Source organism: Fukomys damarensis, unplaced genomic scaffold, assembly GCF_012274545.1.
Source record: "Fukomys damarensis isolate Sample0158 unplaced genomic scaffold, DMR_v1.0_HiC HiC_scaffold_18, whole genome shotgun sequence".
Classification (NCBI taxonomy): Eukaryota; Metazoa; Chordata; class Mammalia; order Rodentia; family Bathyergidae; genus Fukomys; species Fukomys damarensis.
In genome coordinates this window covers 53,841,099-53,865,562 of record NW_022900930.1, presented here as the reverse complement: position 1 = coordinate 53,865,562, position 24,464 = coordinate 53,841,099, and the positions used below count along the sequence as shown (strand labels likewise).

Here is a 24,464-nt window from a genome sequence, read left to right as displayed (position 1 = left end):
GCTGGATCCACCCCTTACCCAGGATGACTGTGTGCACGGTGCAGCTTGGATAGCGGAGCTCGAGAGACACAGTGCCCCGTGGGAAAGGAGCTGGTCCTGCAATGGCCATGGTGTGCTGGGCAGGGCGGACCTTCCTGGGAGCACATCCCTGTCTGTGTCCCCTGTCACCTGGGCAGGGCTGGGTGCTGAACTGGATCTGTGGGGCAGGAACCTTGGTCAGGGAGCCCCTGATGGGCCCCAAGGCACTGCAAGGGACACCAGAGCACTGCAGAGATTGAACAGATGTGCTTTTCCTCCCAACATGTGGCTGTAGAGAGGGGTGGACTCGGGGCAGAGGCCATCGTGGGAGGGGCCTTGCAGCGGCAGGTTGGTTCTGCTGTGTCGCATGTACTCAGGGGGTCAGGGGCACAGCCCCACGGTGCCTTGTGCTCTCTGAACTCTAAGGAGGGGTCAGTGTCTGGGCTGCTGTTCACGGAGCCATGTGGCTGCTGGCGAGCAGGTGCCCGAGGGACACTGCTTCTGCCCTGCTCTGCCCCAGCTGGCAGGGTGCAGCCTCCCTGAGCAGTTCCCTGATTCCTGGGCTTCATTTTAAACAGAAAGTGGTCTCCTTTTCTCAAGCAGGAGAGGCCACAGTCACCCTGCGCTGGTGACTCTCAGCCTTGCTCTTGGGAATAACGTGGGGTTTGACCAGAGGGGATGACCAGAGCTGGTATCAGCTCCAGAGACCTTGCCAGGCTGGGCTTAGCACGAATGTGCCAGTACTTGAGAGACCTGGGAAGAGCCAATTCCCAAGGCCCACTTCTCTCCTGGCCTCCTCATTCCGTCCAGGACGTTTTTAGCAAATGAAATGTTAGTGTTCTTCTGGAGAAGAGCATCAGGAGACCGCAGATGAGAGCTGCCTCAGCTGCCCACTCTGAAGTGCTGAGTCTGCACCGCCCAGCCCAGCCATGTTGGGTGGGGTGTGGAGTGTGAGCCGCCCTCTCCTGTGCGGCTCTCAGGGGTGACGTCTGCTCCTGTGAATATTCTTTGGCCCCTGTAGAAGATTCTTCAAGTGCCAGGAAGCACTCCCACCCTTCTGGGTGATGGAATCAAACTTGCTATTGCTGTTTCTTATGTTCATTGGATTTTCTGGTACCTATACCGTGGGTCTCATTTCCTCAGGAATTTTAACGTTGCTCTCCTGTTTTTATAGGAGTGTTTAAACACCATCGTTAGCAACTCTGCCACTCGCCGATCCTGGCAGGACGCTCCAGGGACTCAACTTTTCTTGTACTTTATTTTTAGACTTTGATGTTCGGGTTCTGATTTGCGTTAATTCTAAGTCCAGCGTCAGCCACTGATAATCTTGCTATATTCTGCCTGTCTTTAAAACATGAAGCAGCAGTTGTCCTCGGGATTGTGTTGGGGCCACCTCACACTGAGGCCTTACATGGTGAAAGGATCCCTGTGGAAGTGTATAAAAATGGAGACCAAAGAAAGCTGTCCATTCTGGGAAGTGGTCCAGGCAGACACTGAAACCCTTGCAAGTTCCCGCAGCATGAAGTGAAGGCTGGAATTAGACCAGGCTTGCTCAGGGCTTTCTCTTGTGTGGCCCTGGAAGGAGTAGGGTCCTGGGTCCCCTTGGGTGTGGGGAGGTAGGGGGTCTGAGGCCACATAGGACATGGGCCTGTGGCCCCTGGGCCTAGCTGACAGACACAGCCCGTGGGTGGTCTCCCCTGCATGGCTGCCAAGCCTGTTGCTCAGGCACCTGCAATCCCAGCCCTGCATCATTGTTTTGCCTCCCAGGATGTGAGGCTTTTACAGTATAAGTCTCTCACCAAAGAGAAAGGTTGTGAGAAGTGGGAGATGAAAGGAAACAGAATCCAGGTTTCACGGGCCTGCACCCGTGGGTGAGGGAGGCTGTGGGCCCCACCCTCGTCCCTGCTTTGCCCTCGGCTGCAGCAGAGTGCTAATGGGTTACTCGACAGGCTGAGCCCCACTAATGTGTCGGGTGGCACTGCCCCATCTCAGGGCCCAGGCTTCCACAGCCTGGCTGCCCTCAGCCAGTGGACACAGGCTGGTCTCCATGGTGACGGGCATGGAGCAGGGACAGCTGCAGCTACCGGCCCGGGCCCTGGAGACCCTGCTGCTCTGGAGCCACTCCTCTGGTCCAGGAATTCAGCTCAAACATTTAAATGGATGCTACATAAAGTTGAAATCCTGCTATAAAGTTTCCAGAGGCTCTAATCATCAAAGTCATCCTGATACCCATACGTATTCAACAGATGGATCACGGGAGTTTAGAATAGGAGCTAGTGGTTACAATGGAGTTGGACGGTGAGGGCCATCAGCCTGACCGAGTGGACGCAGGCCGACAGGGCACTCAGGCGACTCCGATTCCCTGTCACTGCCTCCGCCCCCACTGCCCTGTGGGCTTCGTCCCAGCTGACCAGCATGTGGGGAGGAGGATCTGATCCGCAAAGAGGAAATTCCGCAGACAGAAGCAGGTTTGGCCTGAAACCTCAGGTCACTAGCTGAGCAGAAGAGGTGAAAGCGTTGTCCCAGGCCAAGGCACAAACTAGCAGGAGGCTGCACAGACTGGGCTTCAGTGTGCAGTAGGTTTATGAGCCTTTGAGTACAGACTTCCACTGTGGTTTATAAGATTGTTAAATACACATTGGAGCAGAGGGTTGCAGCAGATTTGAGAGACTTTTGAGGACTCTGGAACATGGTTTGGAAACCATTGTACCAAGGGCTTCCTACATGGGCTGGACTGGGGGCTACGTGGTAAGATTTTTGTGGCCCCTGGCTTGCTCTTCTGCTGTCTGTGGACAGCTCCGTGGGGATGCGCTGTGCACAGGAGGGCTCTGGACCTGACCTGCCTGGGTCCCTCTGTGGTGATCCCCTGCTCCGGGCACGATGACTCTGCTAGGGGTGGTGGCCACCGGGCCACCAGCACACAAGAAGACCTGCAGATTCTGTGCAGGTAGAGGCAGGGCCAGGACGGACCCGTGTCTTGGGGCAGAGTGCAGGTGTTCTGGAAGTGCTCACACTGTCCCCTTCCCAAAGCCAAGGCCTGGCAGAGGCCTAGGATCCCACCCTCATTGTGTCAGTAGCTAATACCTCACAGGCCACGGTTCCAGCAGAGCTGGCGTTGTTTGCAAGCACATCACTCATGCTGGGGCTGTCTGGGTCAGGTCGTGCCTGTGCTTTCCAGGGACGTTTATTTAGCATTAGGTCGCTGCCGGTCCCAGAGCCAACCACAGACAGGGTCCCCCTTCTTCTCTCCAAGGGCAAACTTCGATGACTCAGCCACGTACTCAGCAGTGGCGACAAACGGCCACGGACAGGTGTCGACCAACGCCGCGGTGGTGGTGAAAAGTGCGTGGGGACTCTGGGAGGCTGGGAGGAGCCTGGGAAGTCCCCAGCTCTCTCCACCAGTTTCCCTGATGTCCTGCAGGGTTCCGTGGGGATGAGGAGCCTTTCCACTCGGTGGGACTACCGATTGGACGTGAGTACATCTTGGTGTTATTTTATCCAGAAAGGCTTCAGTGGCATAGATACTAAATGAAGGAGGGTGGTTTCTGGGGTCACCCTTACACTCAGAACCTCCTCCGGATTTTCCCCAGCCAGCGTCAGCGTGGGGACCATTTGTCTTGTGCCATTCTGTAGCAGGTGGCATTTTTAGATGGGGTGAGGTCTTCCCGTGGGGAGACTCCACCTTCTCCACCTTTCTAACTCAGAAAAGATGAGTGGACCTGAACCCCAGCTGGTGCCACTTGGTGCCCTGTCTGGTTCGAGAGGTCCCTTCTTCCTCCCTGGAAAGTCCCTCATGGTTCATACAGCAAGCACTCGCACCCTGCCTGACAGCCTCCCTCCTGCGTGGTCCTGGTGCTGCCTCCTCTTCTCCATCCTTGTCCCTGCCGCCCGGCATCACCCACGGAGCCATCAGCTGTGCCCTCTGTTGTCTCGTGCGTGGCTGAGGAGGGGCAAAGAGAGCCCCAGCCCCAGTATCCCTGTAAGCCAGCTCATTCACGGTCTGGGCTGAGAGTCAGGGCTGCTGAAAAGGAGTCCTTCCTCCTGGAGAAGCTTTGGTTCTGCATAACGCGAGGCTTGTGTGTCCAGAGCAAGTGCTGCTGAGTAAGGGCTTGGGTGCTGAGGGCCGGGCCTTCCTGCAGGCCACTGGGGCCTGGGGTGGGGCTGGTGTCTGATTCCTTCTGTGAAGGTCTGGTCATGCGGTGGGCACTGGATACGAGATCGAGGATGATGCCTGAGGCCCGAGGGTCCTGGTGGCCGGGTCCTCTCTAGGGGCAGAAGACCGCAGAGCTGTCCTGTGTGCCCAGGAGCTGGGGGCTCCGGCCACCTCTGCTTTCTTCTGCTCACTATAATTTTACCTAGGTAGAACCTTTGCCACAGTTACAGCACACTAACCGGCACACTTGCTGGTCCATCTCGCAAGAGAGGCCCATGTCTTCACCACGTTAGCAAATGTGGGTATTTTGCATTTTGCTTCAGTTACTTTTAAAAATCAGCCAGATTCCTACAACACAGACCTGACCCTCATGAAGTGTGGGCTCAGTGTGCGGTGGGTGCTCTGAAAGCTGAGTGTCTGGGATGGGGCGCTCCCTGCTGCCCACAACTCCCCCGGCGTCCCTGTCCTGACCTTGTCTTGCTTACTTACTCATGTGTAGATGAAGCTTCTTGGTTTGATCTCCACACGTAGGGTTACTTCTCCTCTACACATGCCCTCCCCTCCCACACGTTCTGAGTGGTAGCCTGGTCTCCCTCGGGGCTCAGCGCCCCTGTGATGCACCCCACAGTTTGTCCAAGGAGTAGAGCACTGTGGTCTCGCGGCGGACGTGGCCTCCCCAAGCCACACTGGCCAAGGTGGGACACAAACTGCTCGAGGCGGGGTGCAAGCCGCGTCCTTGCCCAGCTGGCCCAAGTGGCAGGTGTGGGGCTCCTGGTCTGTGTGTGAATTTACGGGGAGGAGGTGGAGGTCAGGCCTCGGTGACGCGTAGACCCCGGGCTGACCCCTGCAGTGCCCTTGTCCTCCGTGATCCCCTACACCCACTTCGAAGTGCAGTTTCTGGAGAAGTTTGGCGTCACCTTCAGGAGAGAAGGCGAGACCCTCACCCTCAAGTGCACCATGCTGGTGACACCAGATCTGAAGAGAGTGCAGCCGCGGGCCGAGTGGTACCGGGATGGTGAGTGGCCTGAAATCCCGGTGCCCGGGTGCTGCCCACGTGGTGTGACCAGGAGTCCTGAGGCAGGAATGACCTTTAAATGTCACCTCATTGGTCCTCACCTTACCGCCTCTCTGGTGACCTGGAGGCTGGGTTGACCTTGGCAACTGACATCGGCCTTGGAAGCCACCCCAGAGGGAGGAGCCTGGGGAGGATGGTGGGGGGGATCCCTCACAGAGGCTCTGGGCTGCAGGCTGGGCTCCTTGTGCTCAGTGAAGGAGAGGCTGGGTCGTGCCTCTTGCTACTAAGAGAGCAGCCGATGCTCAGCTGAGCTTCTGTTTGCTGCGTGAAGCTCTGGTGTGGGCTCGGTTTTCCAGGAGTCCACGTGGGTCAGGGCTCGTGCCATTTGCAGGGGCTCCAAGGGAGCAGCGGGAGGCAGAGCTGGGGGTCGAGCTGGCATCCCCCGCTGCCAGGCCCTGCCCGTTTGGCCGGCTGGGCGTCTCCGCCTCCTCTCTGGCTCCCTCTCCATGAGTGAACCATGCGCATGGGGTCAGAGCCTGGCACAGTGCCAGAAGCCACCAAGGAGCCCAGCCTAGTCCAGCTCCTTAGGGATTGGGCGCTGAATCTCCTCCAAAGGCTCGCATTCAGAAGTGGGGATTTGGGGAGGTGCGTGGATCCTGGGGCGAAAGAGCCACAGACAGGAAGGGGCTGGGGACAACACACGCCTTCTGCCGACACCTGTGACCCAGCCTCCAGCTGATGCACAACACTGCATCTTGCTGTATGGTGCAGTCCGATGTTCCTGCGCACGTTTCCGTGACAGCAGGTGTTCTCAGGCGTCCTTGCTGTAGGTGTTGAGTCGCAGTCTGGACCCCGCCAAGCGGTCCTGTTGGGTCATGTCTTCTCCGTTAAAGGATCTCTGGATCGAAACCCTTGTCACGCACCTCCAATGTCACCTGGGAGACTCATGGCCCAGTGTCCTGGCATCCAAACCATATCCTATTTCAGAGCTTTTGATGAGGCCCCTCCCTGCCTCAGGTGTTGGTGGCGCCTCCTGCCCCTTTTCTGTCTTTGCCAGATTAAGGGCTTCCTAGGCTCCTAGGACTCTTGAAGTGGGGAGGCGGGGAGAGACCGGGAGAGAGAGAGAGGAGACAGGGAGAGATGGAGAGAGACGGAGAGGGAGGAGACAGAGACAGACACAGAAAGAGGTAGAGAGACACAAGGAGGGACAGAGGGGGGAGAGGGAGATGGAGGGAGGGAGGTGGAGGGAGGGAGGGAGAAAAAGAGACAGGCAGGGACAGAGACAGAGGGAGGGACACAGAGGGAGGGACAGAGAGAGAGGAAAGGAGGTGGAGGGAGGGAGAAAAAGAGACAGACAGGGACAGAGACAGAGAGAGGGAGCGAGACAGGAGACAGAGAGAGAGAGAGAGGGAGAGAGACAGAGGGAGGGACAGAGGGGGGAGAGGGAGAGAGAGAGAGGAAGGGAGGTGGAGGGAGGGAGGGAGAAAAAGAGACAGACGGAGACAGAGACAGAGAGAGGGAGAGAGACAGGAGAGAGAGGGAGAGAGAGAGAGAGAGAGAGAGACAGAGTAAGGCAGAGAGAGATCCAGCCAGGTGCAAAGCCACCCCTCATTGCCTCTTTTGGTGCCGGTGTTGAGTGTCTTCCACAGGCTCCTTGGCATTTGTTCTTCTGAATGGACCGCCCCGTGCTGGTCCCTTTGTATTCTGCAGTTTTTTGCCAGCCGAGCAAGGCCCTGGGGCAGCCCGAGCCCAAGTCCAAGTCCCTGCAGGGTGGGGGAAGCCAGCCCTGGACTCCAGCCTGGAGCTGTGGCCTTGGGCTCCCGCGTGCCCCTCTGTGGGTGGAGTGGCCCTGGTCATCTTGCAGCTCAGGCCTCTTCTCTGCTTTCCCCCAAGCAGCCACCCCGCCTCCTTGGGGCTTCATAGTCGAGTCCGTGTGCGGGTGACCTTGAACTCTGACCTCTTCCAGACGTGCTGCTGCAGGAGTCCAAGTGGACCAAGATGTTCTTTGGGGAAGGCCAGGCCTCCCTGTCCTTCAGCCACCTGAACAAGGATGACGAGGGGCTGTACACGCTGAGGATCGTGTCCCGGGGTGGAGTCAGCGACCATAGCGCCTTCCTGTTCGTCAGAGGTGGGCCTGGGGCCGGGGTGCGCAGAGGCCTGGGCGGGTGAGTGGGGAAGAAGCAGCCACTTGCAGATGTGGGACACTGAGGGAGAGGGGTCCGGGGTCAGCTGAGCGCAGGGCCCTCCCGCCCCGTCCTCTCCTGGCCCCAGGGAGGCACTGTGAATCCCAGTCCAGGAAGAGACACGGTCCACTGTGCCAGACGCAGTGCTGGGCATCCTATGTGCATCACACGGGCGTTTAAGTCACATACACACAGGCGTGTGCGGTGTGTGTGCTCACCTGACACACAGACACACGTGTCAGCACAGCTGGAGTTCTCGTAATGACTTTGTAAGAAACTAAAACACTGAGGTTCAGGCTGAGGAGCAGCCCGCAGATGCGGGTCTCCTTTGTCTTCTGCTGGGGCTGGAGCGTGGACTTCCTTCCCCTTTGCTTTGAGCCCGGAGTGCACTGTTCTCCCTTCCGCCCCACACAGTCCCTGCAACCTCCTCCTGACTCAGCCTCCCCTACACACCCTGCCTGGTGGGCCTGTTTTCAGGACCTGGGCTCCTGCTGGCCACCCTGCTCTCTGGGCTGTTGGGCTGCTGCCTTAGCTGGCCCAGCTGTGGTCCCGCACAGAGATGTCCAGCACCGGGGGACGTTGGCCACACGGGCAGGCTAGGCCAGGGCCGACAGAGAGGCCCCAGCAGAAGCCTCCGGGGTTCTCCTCGATGCTGAGCTGTCCTGAGGCTGCCAAGGCTCTCCCCTCACCGACGCCGGCAGAAGGAGCAGGGTGCACGCAGGAGTTTGGCTGCTTGGGATCTTTGCGAGCACACTGGGGAGACAGCGTGGGCCCATATGCAGAGCCCTGGTGTGGCCGCTGCCCGCAGAGGTGGGCGGCTGGGTGGCACAGCAGTGCACAGTGATGGGCCAGGGCTTCGTGTGGTGCGGCCCGGGTCTGTGAGCCGAGTTATAAGTGGTCTGTGTGAGGCGCACAGAGTGGGACTGGGGTGCAGCATGTGGGAGGCAGGTGCCTCCCTCGGGCCCAGAGCCATCACTGTCACCAGCGCATTTTGACCCCAAGCCACCATGGTGCCACAGAGCCACAGGAGGTGAGGTCGTGGGAAGCCACAGCATCGGTTCTCAGGGGCTGAGTGAGCTGAGAGGAGTCAGTGTACGCTCCTCTTTCCTGACCGCCTGCCAGAGTGGGCGAGTACTCGGGGAACTGAGGCCTCTGTGGTACCCACGCAGAGGAGCCCGGCAGGCAAGCAGCACTGCCCTCTAATGACCGTGGCCGTGTCCCCACCCAGACGCCGACCCGCTGGTCACAGGGGCTCCTGGGGCGCCCATGGACCTGCAGTGCCTCGAGGCCAACCGGGACTACGTCATCGTGACCTGGAAGCCGCCCAACACGACCACCGAGAGCCCGGTCATCGGCTACTTCATCGACCGGTGTGTGGCAGAGCCTGTGGTGTCTGTACTGTGGGGCAGGGCTGCGGGTTCACGTCCAGACCCGGACGGAGTGGCTCACTCGGGCTCTGCCTCGCTTGCTGCCAGCGTGGCCAAGGTCACCTGCGAAGCTGAGGCAGGGCAGTGCCACTGGCTTTTCTGCCAAGGCGTGCTCTGTGCTGGCCTGTGCTGGGTCAGGTGTGCTGGGCTGCGTGGGCTGGGGTGGTGGCCGAGGAGTGGGGGAGGTGGCAGGAGCAGACGGCTCCGCACAGAGTCCCGGTTTCCAAGTGAAAACTGCCATGCTTCAGAGCATGAGTATTGGCAATTCTCTTAGAGTCAGTGACTCCCAGGCAGGTGGGATTTTAACTCTGGTTTTCCTTTGCTTGGTATAATCCCCAGTGCCCAGGGCAAATAGAACTCCATAGAGGTGGAATTTGTGCCTCAAATCCAAGTTTTGATCACAGCTAAAGAAAGGGGGCAGAGGGTACAGATCTGGGTGACCGAGGGAGGCCCCGGTCCGGAATCGGGGCTCCGTGTGTCACACAGAAAAGTAAACTGCTTGTTTCAGAAGAGAATCAGTCTGGGGTGTGGCTTGTGCGGATGAAGTTCAGTTCTGCACTCCAGCAGAGCTACTCATTTCACTGCAGTCCTCGCTGTCAGGACCTGTTGGTGTGCTGGAGACCATCTGTATTGTTCGGGGCCGACCTTGAATTAAAACAAATGATGAATCCAGGCCACTTTTGTACTATATCTGATAATATTCCAACCATTTGCCAACATTATTCCACTTAGCTTCTCAGTCATTCCACACCCCGTCCCTTTGTTTAAGAAACTAAATGGAGGGGAACTAAATCTCAACATGGGGCAGGGCACCTCCTTCTGGCCTTGCTCTGCCCTTTGACCGGGGTTCTGGGTCCAGTGGCTGGACCTGGGACCAGGCCGGTTCAGCAGTTCTCACCGACCGGGAGACCCTCACGAGTAGCAGTGCCAAGCCCAAAGCTTCCAGAGGCTGTGTGCACCTGAAGTAGCTCTTTCTTCAGAGGGTTTATTTTATCATGGAGATTTCATACACAAGTTTCTCCACCTGTGAAAAATGGAAGTAAACTTTCCCTACATTTCCAAATCTTAACTGATATCTGCAATGGGCCTTGGTATTCCCTGTGAGAATCGGTGTCGGAAGAAGAGCTGAATCCTGCTCAGCAGCGGGGGTAGCACCCAGGTGGGGCTCGTCCCTTGGCACAGGTGGCACAGGGGCAGGACGGTGGCCGCAGAGCAGCCGGGGAGACAAGGGCTCCCGAGACCCTGCCCCTCACGTAGTGGGAGGCCGATGTGTCTAAGCTGCCTCCTGCGGGGACCTGGCCTCAAGTGTTAGAGACAGGTTGATCCTAAGCTGTGAGTTGTAACGACTCAGGGTCGCCACCTATATCCACCTGTGCACCACCTGTTTGCCTGGCTGTCTCTGTCCGTCTGCCCATCTGCCCGTCCCTCTGCCCATCCACCTCTCTCTACACAGACAGAAGCTGTAAATCATGAAACCCACACTATCCTCCCACCCAGCGTCTGTCCCTGCCTCGGCTGTGTGCAGGCATTTCCCGTGCAGCCTGTCCTCGAGGTCGGATCTCAGCAGCGTGGCCTCTCCCGTGACACTAGCCCTGCACCACTCGTCCTTCCCTCTGCTTCCTTCCTCCCAGGTGTGAGGTGGGAACTGACAACTGGGTGCAGTGCAACGACACGCCCGTGAGGATCTGCAAGTACCCGGTGACGGGGCTCTGCGAGGGCCGGTCCTACCTGTTCCGCGTGAGGGCCGTCAACAGCGCAGGCATCAGCCGGCCCTCCCGGGTCTCCGCCGCCGTGGCTGCCCTGGACCCCGCTGATCTCAGGAGGCTGCAAGGTAGGGGCGGGCGGCCAGGTGCCACAGCAGCGTGCCACGGGTCCCTGTGGGGTGGAGACTCTGGCCCTGGCCCCACTTCCTGTTTCCCTGCCCGGACCCCCCAGACCGGCTCGGAATCAGGCCCTGCTCAGCCCACGACGGCCATTTCAACCCGAGTTGGAACCTGCCGAACACTGTGGGCCTGAGTTCTAATTTCACACACACAGCTCCTCAGGGGGCCTGGACCCTGGTTTGGCTCGAAGTGTTGTCCTTTGAACCCGCTGAAAGGGAGAAGGGCTGAACGGTGCCAGGGCCACGTCAGAACACCAGCTCTGCCTCGGCCTGGGCTGGGGACCTTTGGGTGGCAGCCGCACCACAGTCACCTTCTCTCTACAGCAATCCACTTGGAGGGAGAGAAGGAGATCGTGCTCTACCAGGACGACCTGGAAGGTACGCGCGCCCCTCTTCTGGGTGCTTGGGACTTGGTCAGGGACTGAGCAGTGGGGCGGGCTGGACCCTGTGCCTGTGCAGGTCAGGCCCCACTGAGTGACGGATGGAGAGGAGGCCAAAGGGCGGGGAGTGGCTCCGTCCCCCCACTGGGGTTCACAGTAGCCCAGGCTGACCTGGGTTGTATGGACACCCTCTTGCCTCAGCCTCGTGAATGCCGGGATTATAGGCACGCACCACCTTGTAGGGCCACAAGTGCCTTCTTCTGGGCACTTGCAGAGCAGAAAGCACACTAACTCTGAGACTTGGCTGCTGGCGACATAGGTACCTCCTCGTAGGATTCGATGTTTTACCTTTCAAAAGCAAAACTTCTCTTCCTGACATTTTAACCAGAAGGAAGGATCTAGTCTTTCTTGTCCACCGAAGTTCTGGCTTGAAAGTCTGTATTTCCCTGTTTTTGATTTTGAGAAGACGTCTTCCATTGATATTCCTTCCAGAGACATCTGGAAAGACTTGCTAAGGGGAATCTAGCACTCTTATTCAGAAATTCCAGCATTTTAGTCATGATCAGATCATAGAGTCTGAGTGGAAACTCAGTCAGGTTCCAGGAGCTGTGGGGTCGCTGGCCAGGCAGAGGCCATTTGGCTCCTCCTCAGAAGGGCAGCCCTGCCGCGCTCCTCTAAGACAGCCTGGGCCCAGGGAGACACAGGGGCGGCTTGCATGAGGGAGGTGGGCTGGGCAGGTGGCCCTGTGCTGTGTCATCTCCCTCAGAGGATTTCCTCAGGGTCTGCTCAGGGGCCTGTGGCTCAGGACCGCCTGAGGGGCTGAGTCCCAGGCCGACCCAGATTCTGCAGAGGTCAAGGGTCAGCTTGAGGGCCTTGGTTAGCCTCTGCCTCCAGAGGCCCAGAAGCCTGCAGGAGTGCTGGACACACGAGTGCGGGAGGAAATAGCCCGAGGGGCCGGCTCAGGAGTCCTGTCTGGTGCCCCCACTGGCCTAGTGCTGTGCTCATAAATGCTCTGCCTGGTGTTGGCTGCTGAGGCATGGGTATCTGGATGACATAAGGGGCTCCCAGCTGTGGTGGAGGATGCTGTGCTCCCCTGCGTCTGTTCCCTGGGCCCCTGTTCTTCTGTCCCCTGTCCCCTGGCTGGCTCCCTCTCCCCTCCAACCTGGGTCTCTGGTGCCCCCTTCAGCGTGCTGGCTGGGTTTCAGTGTGGACACACTGTGCGGGTCCACCCTGTCCTGTCACCCTGCCCTTACACTGTCCTGGAGACAGGCTGGCTCCTAGTTAGAAACTCAGCCTCCCGCCTGGTGATACCAGTCAGCCCGTGTTCCTTCTAAAGAGCACTGTGCTCCATGCCAGGCCTCACAGTACGAAACCCTATCTTGTTTTGTGCCATTTCCACGTGGCCAAGGCCCAAGGGAGCTATCAGATATTGTGAAGGGCACAGAGGTGTCCTGGACGGTGCAGACCGTTATAATCATGTGCTAATCTAACTGGGAGCTCGTAACATTCTCCATCACAATTAAAGAGACCATCGGTCTGGAAAACCTCTACCCTCATCAGGGTCTCCCATAAATGTAAACATAAACCTCTGACCATTATTGGCAAAGGACTTATCTGTAGCTCTCTGGAAATTCACGTACTCAGGCTGAGTGTGTGGTGCCTGAAGGCGAGTACAGGCCCTCCGAGGGGAAAGCCAGGTGCCACCAGGGCACAGGGGAAGGCGCAGGAGGGCCGCCATGCTGGACTCTCCTTTCCTAGCGCTGCGTGTTGAAGAGGGCAGCCCGCTCGCACTTCCTCACATGGCCCAGCCCACACACAGCTCGGCCCTGGCTAGGCCCCTGCTCCCTTCCGGAGCATCTGTCCCCTCCCTGCAAAGGCTCTGGGAGACTTGGGTACAGCTCTTATGATCCGGTTTATGCCAGAGACAGAATAATCCGATGATCTTCAGTGGCGCATTAGTTATGCTTTGGCTCTGGGAAAATCACCCTGGGTTTTGTCTGCCATCTGAGCAGAAAGGAGGCAAAGGCTGCTGCTGGGCAGCCCCCAGGGCTGGGTGTGCCTGGAGACTGCATCGCTCCTGCCCCCTCTGCAGGCGACGTTCAGATCCCAGGCCCCCCCACCGACGTGCACGCCTCTGAGGTCAGCAGGACCTATGTGGTCCTCAGCTGGGAGCCCCCCTCACCCCGTGGCAAGGAGCCCTTGATGTACTTCATCGAGAAGGTAAGGCACATGGCCAGCTCAGGCTGCTGCCCGCCACCCTCCACGGCTTGCAGATGTGGACTGCTGTGCAGGGCCCTGCGGGCAGAGCTTCGACCGGCGGGGGGGGGCGCTCCAGGAAGGCTGGTCAGGCTGGGCCCGCCCCAATGTGAGCAGGCTGGACTCACCTGTCTTCATTGGCCGAGGAGGGCCTGAGTGTGAGTGTCCGTGCCTCCCATCCTGCTCCGAGGGCCACAGGACCCAGGAAGTGGGCAGATCACGAGCTGCAATCTTGTAGAGGGAGCGTTTGGGTGGAGTGGCCAGGACCAGGGTGCGATTGTCTCCGCTTGGGACTGTGCTGGCCTGGGCACACATGAGGAAGAGCAACCACCTGTATGGTGCAGCCCAGCATGCACACACACACACGTTTATAACAACCCAATTTCACAAACTATGGCCAGCGTGCACACATGTCCTCTTGTCAGGTCTGTCCTGCTGCATCGAAAACGCAGGCTGTGGCACAACACACAGGTGACTCGGTGACCACTGAGGGGCTGTGGCCATCGTGAGGGCCTCTGCGTCCTGTCCCACGGATCCTGCAGCTACGGTTGTGTGGTGCTGAGCCTCCATGGCAGTGCAGTACCCGACACGAGTGTGGTGCGCACAGCTCCTCGCCCCGGGTAGAAGTGGAGGGAGGCATCTCTATCCACTCGGGCTGCTGCTGTGCGTCCTTCCCTGCTGGAACGGGTGACCCGGGGGAGGCACGAGGGCTGTGGGTCGGGCCAGCTCCAGCTCTGAGTACTCACACTATTCAGTGTGGTGTGGGGTGCGGGGTGAGCCGTGTGTCGGGGCCTCACACCTGTATCGGGGACGACGCAGCGCCACGCTGGGATGGGGCGCAGAGGTCAGTGGCAGCTCCAGACTCTGCAGCCTTGTGCTCAGCCCTGGCTCCTCCAACAGGCTCTGGGTGGCCCGTCCTTGCAAGGCCCAGCAGGGTCACAGGCTCGGTCCCACCTGTTCCCGGTGTGGCTCCTGAGTTTCCCTGCTCTTCGGGAGCCAGGGTGAGGTGGTCTGGACCCCAGGACCAGGTTCACAGCCTTGATTCTGCCCACCTAAGACTGCCCAGGAGTGCAGGTGCAGGCACTGACTCTTCTGTGGCCAGGGTAGCTGCACTGGCATGGCATGGTGAGGCAGTGGGTGGAGGCCCGCACTTTGTTACTGTGCAGTTCAATCATCCCTCCCCGACAGGAGTGGACGCGTGAGCCATGAGGGGAGGACACAGGGGACACCCAAGGGCCACCTGGTCCCACAAACACTTCCTAGAAACTGACTTGCACCGTGCGGAAAAGAGAGAAGATGTTTCCTTTAAACACAAATCTGGTTCCCAGAGCCGGGGCTGTGATTCCTGTTTCTCCTGGTCCTTTCGGCTGACCTTAGCAAGGTGGATGTGTGCCTCTTTTACCACCACAAAATTATTTTCAAAGAGGGCTTTTATCTCTGCAGGAAAAAAAAACATTGTGGGGTCAAAGTAATTATCAGGGATAAAATTAAACATGCATGACACTGGAGAAAAGAGAAGTTGTGTAGAAGAAAGTTAAAATCACCTACGACTCCAATTTATAAAGCAGCCACTGCGAGCACAGGCGCTAGCAGACTTGCTCCACAGGGCTTCTGTACTTGGTCCATCACACGTGCCGTTGGCACTGTGTTATTTGTAGCAAGATGACACAATCCTTGTTGGACTGAAGAGCTTTGGACACTCACTGAAAAGCCAGCTGTTTGAGGCATGAGCACACCCCGTGTCCCTCGGCAGCTCACAGATAACCTCACCTCATCGCCACCCGGGGTGTTGGCAGGTCCAGCTGAAGTGGAAACCGTCAGATGTGGAATTTTACTAGTACTCTGTTAAATTATCTTGACTCATTTTCAGTTACTCCCTCTTAGCAAGGCAGCAGCCACTGTGTGGATTTATTTAAGTTTCTATAGTTCATTCTGTCAGGGGGAAATGTATACCAGTAAAAGTTCCAACCCGGGGCGATTTCTCACTCGCGTCTCCCAATTGGCATCCGTTTGGAAACTCTGAGAGACTGCTGTCTCGTGGGGATGCAAGTCTCGCAGGTGTTCCTCCCTGCTTCCCCAGGCTCAGTGCCCCTCTTCTCACAGTCTGTGGTCGGCAGCGGCACCTGGCAGCGCGTCAATGCGCAGGCGGGCGTGAGGTCCCCACGCTACGCCGTCTTTGACCTGGCAGACGGAAAGTCCTACGTGTTTCGAGTGCTGGCGGCCAACAGGCATGGCCTGAGCGACCCGTCAGAGACCACGCCCCCCATCCAGGCACAGGATGGCAGTGGTGAGTGGCGGGGTGGGGGGACTGAACCCGATACCCTGTGTGAGCTGTTTCCCAGATCTTGCCGTTTTCGTTGGTTCTTGACATTTCACCAAAGTTCCATCTTGTCACAAAACCGAGAAACAGGCTAGGGAGGGCGCCCAGGGCCTGGCCTCCCTGATGTCCTGGAGTCTCCAGTGTGAATCTCAGAATTCCTCATGTGCAGGAGGCTCCTGAGCCCCGAAAGCCTTTGGGTGAGAGTTTTGGGGTCAGCAACCCCCTTGGGGCGGCCAGCTCCTCTTTCTCCTGGCCTTTGTGCCATGCTTACTGAGGAAGCAGAGTCGGAATGAACAGTGTGGGGCTGGCCAGGCCCGGCCCAGGACATCAGGTCTCAGCTCCAGCCTAACGGAAGTTCTGAACGCCCTGGCCAGAGCCGCAGGCTCCTCACCTCTCCCAGCCAGATGCGACCTCAGTCACTCACTGGCAGCTCAGCAGTGACAGTAACAAGATCGTGGGGTGTGTGGCTGAGAGGGTGGCCCTGGGGGACGGTGGTGACCCTAAGGCTGAGGGACCCGATGCCTGGGTGACTCTCGTGCCTGAATCTTTCCGCCATGAGTCCCTCACGGATCCCCAGAATTGGATGCAAATGGTCTTGGTTTCCTAGTGGCCAGATGCTCCAGGGAAGAGCTTGCTGATGGCCCAGGGGCAGTGCGGATTTCAGGATGCAAATTTCCTTCTTCTGGAGTCTGGTGGGAAGAGGCGGGCAAGTGGCAGCCCTGTCTCCTTGGAGTCTCAGCCATGCCCGTGCTCCCTCCTCTTAGTCCCCTGGCCTCTGGCTCCCTGCCTGACCTCTCCCCACACCCCCGCAGTGGTCCCTTCTGCACCTGGACGAGTGCTGGCTTCCAGGAACACCAAGACATCCGTGGTGGTGCAGTGGGACCGGCCAAAGCACGAGGAGGACCTGCTGGGCTACTACGTGGACTGCTGTGTGGCGGGCACCAACCAGTGGGAGCCGTGCAACCACAAGCCCATTGGATACAACAGGTGCCCTCCCCTGCCACCTGGGGCTGTGTGCTGAGCTGGTGGAGGTGAGCCCAGGGTCCCATGTGGCTCCTGAGATGGAGCAGGAAGCAGGACTGCCCTGGGGGCCCCTGGGGATGCACGGGCTGTTTGCTCAGTCGCCCACAGGGCGTATGGCTCTGAAGGGCTGACCAGGTGGTGAGTTGGCCACCTTGTCTACCAGCCTCTGCTACAGTGATTTGTGCAACCTGTGCAATCAGCACATAGGCATCTGAATAGGAGGGTTAAAAATGCACGAATGAAGCAAAAGTAGTTGTATTTTTCCATTCTGTTTTATATATATATATATATATATATATACACACATATATATAGTTGGATTGGATATTTCTAAATATCTAAACAGTTATTATAAAATATATATGCCATGTAAAATATATACCTCTACAGTTATTTCATAAATTGAGGTGTTTTTACATTTTTAAAAATTATTTGCTTTTATTTGATTAAGCTATTTCAGAGATTTATTCCCAGATATGATATGCAAGAGCAATCATTAACAATCACAATCAATGTCATTTTTTGCCCTCAAACAGCTTTTAGAATAAATATGTGGGCGAAGCATAATTTAATTGTTTGATGATCATTATTCCTTGCTTTAGATATTAAATGGGGAATTGGATCTTTAAGCAAGGCTCCATACTGATATTTTAAACTTTTTCCACTTTTAAAATTATGAATTTAGTTGTAAGAATTTGTGGGGTACAGTGTGGTAGTTTGACCCACACACGCAGTTGTGCTCCGGCCTCCTCTCCCTGAAGTCCAGGTCGTGGGCTATGCTCTCCAGGCGAGGCTGATGTGGTAGCTCCTGAGGCCAAGGCAGGTCACTGCTAGACCTGTGCTGCAGAAGTGACCAGCACTCTCAGATTGAGCGCTGGGACAGTGTGAGGGTCACCTACTGGCAGTGCTGCTGCGCGTCCCGACACCGGAGGAGCGGGATGTGTGAGGCTTCCGGGAGGCAGGGGAGAGCAACGGTGGCTTCATACCAAGAGAATTCTGTTCGGAGCAGCTTCCTCCACTGCAGGGAACCTGCTCTGACACCAGTCCTGCTCCTTCAGGTTCGTGGTGCATGGCTTGACCACCGGCGAGCAGTACGTCTTCCGGGTCAAAGCTGTCAACGCCGAGGGCACCAGCGAGAACTCACAGGAGTCCGATGCCATCAAGGTGCAGGCGGCCCTGAGTATGTGCGCCCCCTGAGCTCTTGGGGCACGGGGTTCTGCCTGGGTGAACACGTGTGAGGGAGGCCATTTGGGACATGGCCAGAGGAACAGGTGTGGCGGGTGGTCACTGCGCAGAGCACAGCACTTCTGCTGGACCCTCGTTGTCCACTGGCTGCTGTCTTGGAAGTGCCAGTTTCTGGGGGAAGTGGTCCTAGGCTAAGAAAGCTCAGATTAGAAACCAGAGTGTCGTCTCAGGTGGCTTTCGTTCCTGAACGCTGCACGTATGTGAGCATCTGTGCTCTAGGTGTGACTTTCTCTTTCCAAAGTGTCCTCTAAATGTCGATGGACTTCCAGCCATTCTGAGCTCAGGGAACTTCTGAAATCAATTCAGATAAATTCACATGCTCATGCCAACTGATGGCTTCATGCATGCGTACTGTGGTTTAATGCTCATTATTGTAATCAAATGAAGACGATCTGGATCTGAGGTCTGGATGCAGTTCCTAGAAGAACTGAGTAGTGCTTGGTAATTCTCAGCAAACACACAGGGCACTGAGCACCACAGGAGCCTCTGATGAGCAAATGTTACCCTGCTTGCTTTCAAATCGGGGCTGTGTTTCAGGAGCTGCGTTCAGCTCTCCAGTGAAAGCTACAGATGCGCTCAGAGATGAGCTTTTCCTCCTGATGGTGACAGCTGGGCTTGGGGGACTGGGGGTCTGGTACAGCTCAGGGGATCAGCCGCACTCTCCGTTGAGGTCCTGACCGCTCCCTGGATGTGGCTTGCATGCCTCCCACTTGCCCTTCCCGTCGATCCCTCTGAGCATTGAGTGAAAGCCAAGGGCTTGGGCTTAGCCTGCAGCGAGAATCCACACTCCGTGATGGAGCACACTGGAGTGGAGAGCAGGGCGTGTGCCTCCTCCGGGCTAGGTGGGCGCTCCGGGTGCAGGCTGGAGTCTGAGCAGGAAATGCGCTCATGCTGGCCTGCGTTAGCCACAGGGAACGTCAGCGTCCTGGAACCTCCTGGAGCCCTGCTCCCTGCTGTGGAGGTGCACCCAGGATGAGGCCATTTGCAGAGTTCTCCCAGGGCCCGGGGGTTCTGTGGTGTTCCAGATCTCACACCGCACACCCTGCACCACTGGGCAGTGAGTGTGAAGGAGAGGAACCACTGCTTCCCCCACAGGGGAAGGTGTGAGCAAGCAGAGGAGGTCGCTGGCCAGAGTGGAGGTGCAGCACCCGGGCCATCTCTGTGGCCACCTCTGCTCGCACTGGTCAGGGGAGGCACACCAGGCTGGCCAGGGTGACCCTGCGCTGTGTCCTTGCAGCTGTCCCGTCCCAGCCGTACGGGGTCACACTGCTGAACTGTGACGGCCACTCCATGACGCTGGGCTGGAAGGTGCCGAAGTTCAGCGGCGGGACACCCATCCTGGGGTACTACGTGGACAAGCGCCAGGCGCAGCACAAGAACTGGCACGGGGTCAATGCCTCGCCGCTGCAGGACAGGATCCTGACGGTGGGTCCTGGCTCGCTGTGTCACACAGTGACACGGAGCTCAGCTGGCTCAGGTCGTCTGATCGTAAACAGACCGAACATCCTCGCTCCCCAGGCCGTGGAGCCTGAGACTGCAAGGCCTGGAGACCCTTTCCTTGAGAAGCAGTGAGGGCGCAGAGGGACAGTGACTGAATGGGCTGGACTGCTGGGTGAGGGCCAGCCTGGCCCCTGAGGCATGGGTGCTCTGTCTTTGGTGCCAGCCTGGTCCCGAGGACAGGGCTGGTGCCAAGCATGTGGGTCTCAGAGGACAATGCTGCCTCCCTGGGTGCCACCACCTTTCCTGGGAAGTCCCTGAGTTTCCAGTCTCTTACACCCAGGTGTGGAGTCCGAGAGAACTGCTTGGCATCTGGGCTTGCTCCCCTGGCCACCATGTGATGAGGGCGCTGGGTTCCCTCCACAGAGCCCCACACGCCAGAAAGTGCAGGACCCAGGGAGGGTTCGGAAATCTGAGCTGTCTTCTGCACATCCTGCCTTGTGAGACCTGGTCCTCACGGACACACGTGCTATCACATGGCCTCTTGGGACATAATGCCAGAGTCCTGGGGTGGGCTGTGGTTACTGTTTATGAGGACAGTGTCCCTTTATTTCCCGATGTGAATCTCTAGAGACAGCACTTCTCAGCCGTGGCTTCCGTCGGCTGTGCTGCTGGCTGTGGGCTCCTGTGTGCTTGTGGGCTGCATCTGCAAGCCTCAGTTTCCCTGACCACCTTTGAGCATGGTCCCGGCCCCCAGACACCCATGGGAAGAGTGCGGGATCTGAACGTCCTGGCTGGACACTGCTAGGCATGCGGAAGGAGGCTGCAGTGCCCACGAGGCCCCCACGTGTGGGGCACATGCCAGATCTTCTGCACACTTCCTCTCTCCTGTGTTAATGAGACTGCTCCACAGGTCGAGGGCTTGACAGAAGGCTCCCTGTACGAGTTCAAAATCACAGCCAGCAACCTGGCGGGGATCGGGCAGCCCTCGGATCCCAGCGGGCTCTTCAAGTGTGAGGCCTGGACGGCACCAGAACCTGGTGAGAGGCTGTGTCCCGGCTCACATGGGGCTGGAGGGGCTGCAAGGGCAGGGGCAGGACTGGGGTGCAGGCCTCACTGTCCGTCTCCTGCAGTCAGTAGATGTTCCTCCAGATGAGGTGTAAACTCAGTGCCCCAGGAGCTGGTGGGACCAGTAGAGTCTGTGGGGACACAGCAGGAGCAGGTGGGTGTGAGGCAGATAAGTGGGAAGGGACGGCAGGGCGTGCCATTGCCCCTGTGTGGATGATGTCCAGCCACACCTCAATGAGGCAGGTTGTGGTCGGGATACCCTTTCCCAAGGAGCAGAGTTCATTGGTCTCCAAGTGCTTAGAAGCAGAATAGAAGCAGATCCAGGTTTATTCAAGACTCTTCATTTAAACTCTGCACAAATTCTCACATGCTGGGAGTCAGTTTCTTTGTGCTCAACCCAGCAGTAACCAAAGGCATCCCTACTGTGCTCATATTTTCAAAAAGAAAAAAACTAAAATTTGAAGCTAAGAAAACTGACTCAGACTATTGCAGATAATGTTGCTCTACTCCCTCTTCCCTTCCCCTTCCTTTCTTCCCCTCCTTTCCTCCCTCGTCCTTTTCTCCCTGTTCTGATGAAGTCACTTTAGCCCCTGGCGTAGCCCTGGGGAGAACCTGTTAGTGTGCGGGGCCTGCTTACTTCTGGACAGCGAGGCAGAGCAGCACAGGACGTGGTGTGACCCAAGGGAGGTGCAGGGCCCCTGCTTCTCCCCACTGCCAGTTGCTGTAGGGGACCTGGGTCCTCAGGGAGACTCGCAGGTGTTCCAGGAAGCAGGTTCTGGTCCGGGGTGCAATGTGGCTCCTCTTTCCTGGTGTCCCCTTGCTGGCCCAGTGCACCCACACTGGAACCCACAGTCCCCCATGTGCCTGCTGAGGGGGCTGTGGGCCCCTCATCTGGGTTGTCCCCACTCAGATCTGCAGTTGGCGCAGTGAGGTGTGAGAGGGCACAGAGCCCCTGAGAGGTTGGGGCTGCAATCTGCTGCATGTGTCACCCTGTGTGACACCCCGTGTCAGGTTCTCGGTGCCCCCGCAGGGCCTGCCTATGACCTGACATTCTGTGAGGTCCGGGACACGTCGCTGGTGGTGCTGTGGAAGGCGCCTGTGTACTCTGGCAGCAGCCCCGTGTCTGGGTATTTCGTGGACTTTAAGGAAGTGGATTCTGGAGAATGGAAGACTGTTAAGCAGGCGACAACTCCAAACCGTTACTTGAAGGTGATTCATCATTCACACTTTGCCCTTTTGTGGGCAAGTGTTTGTGGTCCATGCCCTCACTGAACCCCCTCGGGGACAATGTTCCAGGGCCGTGGGACGCCTGGGGGCCCAGCACAGGCGGAAGAGCATGGTGTGGGGTACCTGGGCCTTGCGCTGTCTCTCCTAGGTCTGTACGTGCCTCGAGTGGGCCTATCTCTGGCCATGTCCTGCCCTTCAGCCCCAGCCCTAACTGACTTTGTTGCTGTGATCTCGAACGGGGCCAGTCCTATGAACACCTCACACTCTTGCACACATACCGACACACATGCACATTGCAGTGTGCACACACACGCTGCACCAGCCACTCTGTCTTTTCTCCACATATTTCTACTTTCCATGTGCAGATCCACTTGCCATCAGCTGTGACAACAGTTCTAGCCCCCATGGGCCTGTGGACATGGGCGCCCTGGTGGATGTGCCCACTGTCCTGATATGGGTGTCTTTCCCTGTGGACGGGGGCCTGGGGTGCAGTTGGACTGAGGTGCCTGGCCCTGGCACTGTGCACAGGGCACTGGCTCTGTGGGTGGGCTTCGGAGGCAGTGTGGCTGCCCAGCCCTGTGCTTCCTGTCTTCCAGGTCTGTGACCTGCAGCCAGGTCAGTCCTACGTGTTCCGAGTGCGGGCCGTGAACGCCAGTGGGCAGGGAAAGCCATCAGACGCATCGGAGCCAGTGTTGGTGGAGGCCAGGCCAGGTGAGAGTGCCCACTGACTTCAGGGCGGTGACATCACAGGGAGCGTGCATACATGTGGGTGTGCGCATGGCTAATGTATGCACAGGTGTGTGTGAGATGTGAGTGTGGATGCTGTCTGGAGGGGTGCATGGCATCTTCTCGAGTCTTAAAGACTTAGGACCTGGCAGAGTTGCCCTCCAGCCCTGCACAGTTCTCACTTCCAGGACAGGAGAAGAGCCTGTTGGTCATTTGCATGGTGGGCAGAGAGGTTCTCAGAGTGGAACAAACCTGTGGGAAGGAGGGCGGTTTCTTGCTTACAGGACTTCAGGACAGGTGTGTCTGCCCAGCCCTGCCAGGCCATGGCTCACATGCTGTGACCCTGCCACTTCCCCTGGACTCTCTCTGCCCCATGCAGTTGCATTACTTTGGCCTGCAGGCTGCTGCTTCCCATCTTCCTCTCCCTGGGAACTGGAGCTGTCCATGTTATGTGGTCACTTCCACCGCCTAGCAAAGGCTGAGCTGTGTCTCCCCCGTCCCCAAGTTTCCAGGAGCTGACTTCTGACTGGCCAGGTTGGCTCAGTGGTCCATCTTGTATGGACACAGCAAACACTGTGCCCCACAGGAGCAAAACAGCCCCTGAAGGGAAGGGCAAGGGTGGGAGGCAGTGCAGGTGAGGCCCAGTGCTGGGCATGCAGCAAGGGCTGGGACGCAGAGGGACAGAAAGGGGCGTGCGAGGTGGCCTTCACTTTCCTGGGGTGTGCAATGCCGGGAGGGAAGCTTGGATATGGGCACTCACCCAGCACAGCGAGGCACCCAGCTGGCCACTCCACATCTCCGGGCTCCTGGTGTCATGGTAGGACATTCAGTGGAACTGATGATCTGGTGTAAGTTGAGTCCCCCACCTGTGCCACAACCTCCTGTCCAAGCAAAGTGCCCAGGGGACACAGTGTTCCTGAGGCCTCCTGCCCTCTTGCTCCACAGGCACAAAAGAAATCAGCGCAGGTGTGGACGAGGAAGGCAACATCTACCTGGGCTTCGACTGCCAGGAGATGACCGATGCCTCTCAGTTTGCGTGGTGCAAATCCTACGAGGAGATTGTGGACGAGGACAGGTTCCGCATCCACACCGAGGGTGATCAGTAAGTCGCTGGGCGGCCTGCACTGTGGGCTCCGGTGTCTCCTCAGGTGGAGATGACGTGTGCTTCTCCTCCTACTTTTCAGCTCTCGGCTGTACTTTAAGGACCCGGATAAAGTGGATGTGGGGACTTACTCTGTGTCTGTGAGTGACACTGATGGCGTGTCCTCCAGCTTTGTTTTGGATGAAGAAGGTAACATCTGCGAGGCACTGGCTTGCCTGCTGTTGGTTTGTCACATGCTCAGAGACCAAGTCCACATGGGGAAGACGCACTGACTACAGGAAGGATGTGTGTGTGTGTGGGTGGCTGGGGATAGGGCTGTTCCTAGGAGCCCAGATGCCTCTGCACAGTAAGCCAATCTGGAGTAAGTGCTCTCTGCTGCACACCCCACTGGCAGGACCCTCAGGTGCAGATACAGCTCACCAGTAAAACCAGATTTGAGTCCCACACAGCTCAGTGCGTGGGCCCTCAGGAAGTGGTGCAAAGGAGAAATTGGGTCATCAAACAGCTTTCTTCCCATGTTTGAAATAACTTTTAACAGCTGTGGCCCAAACCCCATGGTGGGCAGCACAGGGTGAGACATCTGTCCTGGAGGGGGAATGGCGGAGTCCGCAGGCTCGTGGGTGAGAGGGGAGGGCCCAGCCGCCATGATGCTCTCTAGCATGCTCATCCAGCTATCCTCCTGCGGCCCCTGTCCTGGAGAGCAGCGTCAGCAGACCTTTAGGTCACATCTCCTGGACTTTGTCTTCAGGCCTCTGAGCTCTGATTCCTGGGCCCCAAGGTGCTGGCCTGCTCAGGGGTTGTGACCAGGCAGCCCGGCCCAGGGTGATGCCAAGGGTGGGCATCTAGGTCCTTAGTGCTGAAGGACAGAATGTGGACGGTCCCTCTGAATGCACAGAGGTTCACTGGAGGCTGGAGTTCTAAGCGTAGGCTCTATCTGGTGAGGCCCTCCCACCGTGCCATCTGCTCCTGTGACCCACACCAACGCAAGCCCGCCTCTCCACA

At 57.8% G+C, this 24,464-nt stretch overlaps 1 protein-coding gene across 1 annotated transcript in view; it reads left to right on the top strand.

Moving 5' to 3' along the window:
- Positions 1-24,464, top strand: part of Myom2 (myomesin 2) — a 56,694-nt gene that overhangs the window by 13,593 nt on the left and 18,637 nt on the right. The window contains exons 7-23 of the mRNA XM_010620375.3: positions 3,272-3,360; positions 3,440-3,490; positions 5,022-5,186; positions 7,153-7,314; positions 8,598-8,739; positions 10,428-10,627; positions 11,003-11,056; positions 13,151-13,278; positions 15,418-15,601; positions 16,447-16,621; positions 17,716-17,837; positions 19,140-19,327; positions 20,253-20,379; positions 21,438-21,616; positions 22,231-22,345; positions 23,306-23,462; positions 23,545-23,651. Coding sequence (XP_010618677.1) covers positions 3,272-3,360; positions 3,440-3,490; positions 5,022-5,186; positions 7,153-7,314; positions 8,598-8,739; positions 10,428-10,627; positions 11,003-11,056; positions 13,151-13,278; positions 15,418-15,601; positions 16,447-16,621; positions 17,716-17,837; positions 19,140-19,327; positions 20,253-20,379; positions 21,438-21,616; positions 22,231-22,345; positions 23,306-23,462; positions 23,545-23,651 — 2,345 coding nt within the window. The remainder of the gene's footprint in view (positions 1-3,271; positions 3,361-3,439; positions 3,491-5,021; positions 5,187-7,152; positions 7,315-8,597; positions 8,740-10,427; positions 10,628-11,002; positions 11,057-13,150; positions 13,279-15,417; positions 15,602-16,446; positions 16,622-17,715; positions 17,838-19,139; positions 19,328-20,252; positions 20,380-21,437; positions 21,617-22,230; positions 22,346-23,305; positions 23,463-23,544; positions 23,652-24,464) is intronic.